Source organism: Echinops telfairi, unplaced genomic scaffold (genome assembly GCF_000313985.2).
Source record: "Echinops telfairi isolate 266 unplaced genomic scaffold, ASM31398v2 ScPeMD7_7419;HRSCAF=8457, whole genome shotgun sequence".
NCBI classification, from domain to species: Eukaryota; Metazoa; Chordata; class Mammalia; order Afrosoricida; family Tenrecidae; genus Echinops; species Echinops telfairi.
Window position 1 is genome coordinate 954,679 of NW_022111319.1, and position 8,444 is coordinate 963,122.

Below are 8,444 nucleotides of genomic sequence, written 5' to 3' on the forward strand. Positions count from 1 at the left end.
TACAAATGTGCTTTACACAATTGATGTGTGTATGGATTGCGATAACAGTTGTATGAGCCCCTAATAAAATGTTTAAATAAATAAATAAATAAAGTGTACAGCCCCATGTAAGGATTGTTATAAGAGCTGTTAGAGCCCCCAATAAAATGATATTTTAATAGGAATATGAAAAGTAAAAAAAAATTATCAGGGGATCATAATGTTATTATGCAGTTTTCTTATTATAATCAAAATAATTTTCCTGAAACTTAAATAATGAGCAATCTTTGTTTTTCTATAGATCACTTTTAATAGTAGATCAGGTGTGAAAAGTTATTTTTAGTTATGATTTTTAGTTTCTTTAGATAGATTGAATCTGTAGTGTGTTATGCAGTGAGTGGATTTAACTTCAAATCGGAAGTGGGTTGTAAGATGCCGTTTTTTGGAGTTTGAATCTCCCTAGTAACAGAGAGGTTTCGTTAATGAGAAAAATGAATTTCAAGAAAAACGATTTTCCCTTGAAAAATCCTAGCAATTATATCTAATGTCCATTGTATATGTAAATTAGTCCTCAATTATGACATCAACAGACATAAACCTATAAAAATACCTTAGTTGCACACATAGCATTTTACAGATTACATTGCTTTGTCCCTCTTCCCTAATCTAATTTCATTCTTACAGCAAGCTTGTTAGGAAGATACAGCAAACATTATTATCTTTTATCCTTATCTTATAGACTGAGAAACTGAGATCCAAGTGACTTGTACAATGTTACATTGCTAATTCTAAGTCCAGGACTCTCTTCATTTTATCATAGCAGCTCTATTTTTATGGGATAAAAAACTTGAGGAATATAGTGCCATTGAACTCATATACTTCACTATCAGAAGAGGCCTGAAACTACCCCCAGAGGTCAGAAATGGCTTTAGAATTATGTGTAATATTGCATTTTTAATGAGGTTAGTTTCATCTGTCTAGAAATCTCTGTTATGTCTTATAATTATGCCTATAATTAAGACTTTATTATTCATATTTTCATATGTTTAACCTAGGTTTATCTGCCCACTGATTTTTTAAAAATTATTTTATTGGGGGCTCGTACAACTCAGCACAATCCATACATCCATCCATTGTGTCAAGTACATTTGTACATTTGTTGCCATCATCATTCTCAAAACATTTTCTTTCTACTTGAGTCCTTGGTATCAGCTCCTCATTTTTGCCCTCCTTCCCCGCAACCCCCTCCCTCATGAACCCTTGATAATTTATAAATTATTATTTTGTCATGTCTTACAATGTCCTACGTCTGCCCACTGATTTTTAAAGAATCAAAATTTTAAATTATTTACTAATAAGATAAATTTCAAATGATAAAATTTTATTTCACTTTAGGTTCTGTTTACAGAGGAAGATGTGAAATTCTACCTCGGAGAACTGGCCCTAGCTTTGGATCATCTGCACCAATTAGGAATTGTATATAGAGACCTGAAGCCAGAAAAGTAATGCTTTGTTCTCCTTATGTATTCCTGTTTATCTGTACTTATGTAACTTCTTTTGGCATTCTCTATAAATTGTTTATCTTGAGGATTATTTGAAATTAAATATGAATTACATAGTTATCTGCAAGAACCATGCATAGTCATCATCACAATAGACAAATTGGTTCTAAATTAAAATTTTTATGATATTTTAAATATATTGTTCTATTATAAGTTTATTATTGTTATCTAAATATTTCATATAAACTATTATATTCCATCTTGTTGAGTGTCAATTTTGATTTACAGCATTTTGCTTGATGAACTAGGACATATCAAATTAACAGGTATGTACATTTTCTTATACCTTAAGTCCATAGTTCTATATTTTTATTCAGTTTGATACATATTTGTCTCAGCCTGTTTTATTAATTTTTCTTGGTTTTTATTTGTATTTTACTTATTTAGAGAGCTGAAGCTCATTTAAAGTTTAAGTAAGATAAGGCTTAATATATTCCAATTGTAATTTTAGAAAAACAATCATTATTCTAATTAAGAATTGACATTTGATTTTCTAGGTAATGTACATCATCGATTTTGTCTAGGTTGAATGACTTATTATTAATAGTCATAGCATTTTAAATATAGTCCATAATAAACTTTTAAATCATGTATATTAAATGAAGTTTAATTAGCTTTTTATTTGCAAATACGTTTTTTTGTTTTGTTTATGTTTCATTATGTGTAATGTATTATGTTAATCTTCATAACACTTTTAGGCATAAAGTATCCTTAATATATCCTTACAAATTATTTTGAAAGAATGGTAGGCTCACAAGAAGTTGCAAAAGTAGTACAGGGAAGTCATGTGTGCATATCACCCAGGATCCCCCATTTTACAAAACTGCAGTATATGAATATTGTCTATCCTAGGAAATTAAGCTATGTAATATAATTACAAACTTGCAATTTATCATATTTTTTATATACTAACTTTTATATATCTGTGTATAATTCCACATTTTAATGAATGGAAGTATAACTTTGTCTGAGATAATGCTGGGAGGATGGGCCCTTGGGGTCAGAGGGAAGTGGAAATATGACCAAGGAGGTGCTACATTTCTGAAGTGGAGTTGGCCACAGTGATGCGGGTAAAGCCTGTAGGAGTGAAGCATTCAGGGAATTCATTTGCTGATGGAGCACAGCTTAAGGTAAGAATAAACAGCTGCAAAATTCTGCTAATGATCAGAACTTGGACTGTGAGGTGTGAATTTAAGAAAATTAGAATTTATATCAAATTCATAAAAAATTAAACGGAACACATGAATATCAATAGCCTAGGCATTAGTTAACTGAGATGGACTGGTATTGCCCTTTTCGAATCAGAAAATCATGGTTTACTCTACCGGGAATGTCTCAAATCAAGAGGAATGGCACTATATTCATTATCAAAAGGACATTTCAATATATATCTTGAAGTACAGTCCTGTCTGTGATAGGATGATATCTATCTGCCTTCAAGGAAATCCAATCAATACGATTATTATTCAAATGTATGCACTAACCAACATCTTCAGTCTGAAATTGATCAAACATGCAATCAAGATGCATTGATAATTATTGATTGGAATGGAACAGTTAGAAACAAACAGGAAGGAAGAGTAGTTAGAAAATATGGACTTGGTGAGAGAAGTAAAGCTGGGGATTGTATGATAGAATTTTGCAAGACCAATGATTTGTTCATAGGAAATAACCTTTTTCAACAACACAAAAGGTGAATATTCACATGGATTTCTTTAGATGGGATACACACAAGCCAATTTGACTCCATCTGTTGGCAGACACTATGGAGGACCTCATTATCAGTAGCTAAAATCAGGCTAGGGGATGACTGTGGAACAAATTATTAATTTGTCATATTTAATTTCAGGTAAAAGCTGAAGAACATTAAAACATCCATGTGAGCCAAAATATGACCTTGAGTCTATGTCACTTGAATTTTGAGAACATCTCAAGAACAGGTTGATGTATTGAATGCTAATGATAGAAAACCTGATGACCTGTGGGAGGACATAAAGAACATCATTCATGAAGAAAGCAAAAAGTCATTTAAAATAAAAGCTCAGAGTGGACATCTGAAGAGACTCCAAAAGTGCTCTTAATCGTAGAGTTACTAAGACAAATGGAAAAAGTGAAAGTCAAAGGGATAAGTAAAAAATTTCAAAGGGCAGCTCGAGAAGACAGAGCCAAATTTTATAATGAAATATGCAGACACCTAGAGTTAAAAAACCAAAATGGAAGAACAAACAATATACCTTAAACTGAAAGAATTCATGGAGAAATTTAAGCATTGAGTTGCGTTATTGAGATTATGGGTAAAATATCAAATGATGCAGGAAGTATCTAAAGAAGATGGAAAGAATATATAGAGTCACCATACTGAAAAGAACTAGTTGACATTCCACCATTCCAGGATGGAACAATTGATACAGAAGAAATAAGTTCAAGCTTCACTGAAAGCATTAGCCAAATATAAGGCACTAGGAATTCATGGAATATCAATTGAAATGTTTCATAAAGCTGATGAAGTTCTGGAAGCACTTATCTATGCCAGGACATTTGGAAGACAGCTACTTGGCCAACTGACTGGAAGAGATCCATATTTGTACCCATTTCAAAGAAAGGTGATCCTACAGAATGCTCAAACTATACAACATCACTGATCTCTCATTCAAGTAAAATTTTGCTGAATATCATCCAACAAGAGTTGCAGAAGTACATTGACAGTGACAATGACATTGACAGCCAAAGATTCAGGCCAGACTTTGAAGAGGAAATGGAACAAAGGATCGCATTGCTGATGTCAGATAGATCTTGGATGAAAGCAGAGAATACGAGAAAGATGTTTACTTTTATTAGATTGAATATTCCAAGGTATTTCACTGTGTGGATCATAACAAACTATAGATTGTCTTGACAAAAATATGAATTCCTGAACAATTCCTTGTGCTTCTGAGGAAATTCTACATGGATCAAGAGGCAGGTTTAAAATCAGGACAAGTGTGCATCAGCATTATATCCTCTCAGCACACTTGTTCAATCTATATGCTGAGCAAATGATCAGATAAACTTGATTATATGAAGAAGAGTTTTGCATAGGGATTGGAGGAAGTCTTATTAAAAACTTACTATAGGTAGATGATACAGTTTTGTTTGTTGAAAGTCAGGAGGACTTGAAGCACTTGCTGATGAAGATCAAAGATTACAGCCTTCACTAAGGTTTACAACCCAATGTAAAGAACACAAAAATCCTTACACTTACTTGTTTACCAATAGTTAACATGATAAATGGAGAAAAGACTGAAACTGTCTTGTTTGAATTTACAATTAATGCTCCTGAAAGCATCAATCAAGAGATCAAAAGTTGTGTTGCCTTGGATATATTGCTTGCACAAGAGCTCTTGAATATTGAAAAGTACGGATGTTACTTTCAGAATTCAAGTATGCCTGACCCAAGTCGTGGTCTTTTCAGTCACTTCATGTGTATGCGCAAGTGGGACATTGAATAAAGAAGACTGAAGAAAAATTGATGCATTTGAATTGTGGTGCTGACGAAGAATATTGAATGTACCATGGACTGCTAAAAGGACAAACCAATCTGTCTTCTGAAGGAGAATGGATCGAGACAGTGCCTTTATTAATGGGTTCAGTCTAGGATCAATCGTAATGTAGCACTGGATTGGTGTCATGGCTGCATGATTTCATGTCAACTTGGTAAATAAAGTGAAGGGTGGAATTTAACTTGTCAATCAGGTCACAGCCTGATGATGCCTCCTTGTGGGTGTGACTGTCTCATGAGGAGGATTCTGGGAACTTCTTCTCTCTCTTCTTTCATCCTCTTATTGACACACCACAAAGACTTGCTGAGCCCTGTGAGAACCTCTTTCTGGATCACCTTCCTGTTGAAGAGCCACACAGCTGGAGGAGCCGTGTGGAGACCTGCGCCAACGCTGAAATGCTTTCACCACCATTGGATCCACAAGACTTCTCACTCACTGGCCTGTGATCCTCCTGCATTGAGCATCATTGCTTGTGATCACATGAGTCTGAAGAGGGATTTAGGGACTAGTATTTGACTTACGGAGTAGGATCAATTCTGGACTTGATCAAGGTTGGGATGTTTTTTCAATATACAATTGCTGTTTTATATAAAGCTCTTTCTTACACATATGAGTGTCCCTGGATGTGTTTCCCTAGTCAACCTGCCTAACACATTATGGTATCTTGGGAGTGGGGTAGTAGAGAAACACATTATAAAGATGGAGAGTGGATGCTTGTTTGACCTCTGCCTCATGATAGTTGTTTTTTGGCTAGACAGAGTTCAGATATGGCTACCCTGTTTACTCCATTGTTTTCTGGAAAAGCCATATGCGAAGTAAAGATTTTGATTCCCAGAAGTTGTCTTTTTTCATTCCTGTTTGAAATGGCGAAATGGATATGATAAATGTAAAATTTGAACTCGGGGCGAAATGTCCCCTTGAATCTCTGGCAGAGTCCATGCTGCCTAGTAAAATGGCTGATAGAGGCCTGGTCCTGGTTTGCAGCAATTTTGGATATGAATGGGATAGTTTAGCTATAGATTGAAATTGACGTTTAAGAATGTGTGTAGGATCTGGCTCCACTAGGTTTATACTGATTTCTTTTGCCTATTATTGAAATGTGTGGTAGAAATGATTATTGAGAAGTGAAAAATAGAGAGTTTATAAGCCTACATGCCTTCATGCATTAAATTGGACCTTTAAATAAGTTAGAACACACCTGCCAAAAAGGAAGCTCTGAAAAGATAAGCCTCACCTCTACTTTATTCAGGAGATTTTCATTCAAAGTGACTTGCCTAGGTGGCTGTTGATACACTGAAGGAAAACAAACAAACAAACAAAGAACCCTTTGGCTATTTGAATTTTGAACTACTGGTTGTGCCTGAAGCTGGAAAAATCTAGAGCCGTGAAGGAGTTCTCCTCTCTAGGACTGAACGTTAAAGGGAGTCTGCAGGCAGTCTGCAATGCTTGCTCCGTGACCACCTGGATTCAATTGTTACGTGGAAGTGGGAGAAAAGCAGTAATAGAGAGGCGGGTTGAATCTGGCCACTGACACACACAGACCTCATTCTCAATTACTAGAGGAGAAGATGAGAGTGATTGGCTGGTCTGGAGTTCATGGCCTAGCCCAAGGGGACTGAGGTTTTTGAAAATTTGTGATGGGGCCCATAGACAAAAGGTGAGGCGGCCAATGGGCACCCTGGTGAGGCTAAGCAAGGCCACATTGAGTTGCCCAGAAGCCGACCAGATGAAGATGAGATTTTTGAACCTGTGAAGTGGTGCATATTGCTGCTGACTTGAACAACCTGCTCTGGTTTGACTTTGCTTATGGTTCTAATTGGAATGAAGATTCTTCACATCAGAGAACATGCTTGTCTCAGAATACTGGGTTGCTATAAATGGGGAGGATAGAAATTGGATACCCAAAATGGGGAGGATAAAGGCATGAAGTGGCTGACTTACAAACTTTCATAGGTGGAGGAATGTGTACATAGGATTATAGGGTTATGGTGTAGGTGTTCAGTTAATTGCAGTTGTTAGATATAGAATATTGTTTTGTTTACTTACAGAATATTATGTTTAAATGAGGCTGACATTTTGAGTTATATGCATTTTAGTTTTATCCTGTTAGGTACAGATATGACATTGTTTTGTTTAAAAATTATGTATGGCTAAATAATTGTGTAAAACTGTCAAGATGACAAGGTGTGGTCTGTGATGGTTATCTAATTTCATGTCAACTTGGTAAATAACCTGAAGAGATGGAATTTAGCCTGTCAATCAGGTCATAGCCTGATAATGCCTCCTTGTGGGCTTCACCCTACTATTTACAAGCCATAAAGACTTGTTGAGCCCTGCGAGAGTCTCTCTCTCTGCTTCACCTTCCTGTTGATAAGCCACATGGATAGCTGCAGGAGCAATGCGGAGACCCATGCCAGTGTTGAGTTGCTTTCACCACCATTGGATCCACAAGACTTCTCATCCACTGGCCTATGATCCTCCTGTATTGGGCAACATTTTTGTTGCTGTGTGAGTCTAAAGATGGAATTATGGAATAGTATCAGTCTCATGGAGTAGTATCAGACTTATGGACTTGATCTGGACTGAGCTGGGATGTTTTCTCAATATACAATTGCTCTTTGATATAAAGCCCTTTCTTACACATATATGAGTGTCCCCGGATTTGTTTCCTTAGTGGACCCACCTAACACAACTGGGAAGTGTTTTATTTTGTTGTGCATAGGGTGGCTATCTATCAGAACTGATTGATGGAATCTAACAACAATAGCAATAAAAAATTAACTTGTCTGTGTCATCTTCTCCAAAACCAAACTCCTAACTTATTGACTTTGAGTCAATTCTGACTCATAGCGACCATATAGTGACCTTGTAGGCTTCCAAGACTATAAATCTTTAAGAGATCAAAACCTGTTCTCTCTCCCATGGAACATCTGGGGGGTTTGAACTGCTGATTTTGTGGTTAGCAGCCAAACCTGAAATCTACTAAACCACCTCGGACCCCTTAGTGTCTTTTAAAGTTTAGGTTAATATGACAGTCTGATATAATCTATACTAGTGCAGGTCTGAGGGCATGTGCTTTGAAGATACTAAGCTGAGCAATCTATATTCATGAATAGTGTTTTTATGTTTATTTCTTGAACTTTTTCAAGTATATTTTTGTAATGTGGTTATTACAGATTTTGGACTCAGCAAGGAATCAGTAGATCAAGAAAAGAAGGCTTACTCATTTTGTGGGACAGTAGAGTATATGGCTCCTGAAGTAGTAAATAGGAGAGGCCATTCCCAGAGTGCTGATTGGTGGTCCTTTGGTGTACTTATGGTAAGTAATGATGTTTTTTCTTAATAATGCCTAAAAATTTTTTTT

At 35.8% G+C, this 8,444-nt stretch overlaps 1 protein-coding gene across 1 annotated transcript in view; it reads left to right on the forward strand.

The window, feature by feature from the left end:
* Positions 1-8,444, forward strand: part of RPS6KA6 (ribosomal protein S6 kinase A6) — a 198,090-nt gene that overhangs the window by 84,425 nt on the left and 105,221 nt on the right. The window contains exons 6-8 of the mRNA XM_004714129.2: positions 1,375-1,481; positions 1,770-1,807; positions 8,257-8,399. Of these exons, the coding sequence (XP_004714186.2) occupies positions 1,375-1,481; positions 1,770-1,807; positions 8,257-8,399 (288 nt within the window). The remainder of the gene's footprint in view (positions 1-1,374; positions 1,482-1,769; positions 1,808-8,256; positions 8,400-8,444) is intronic.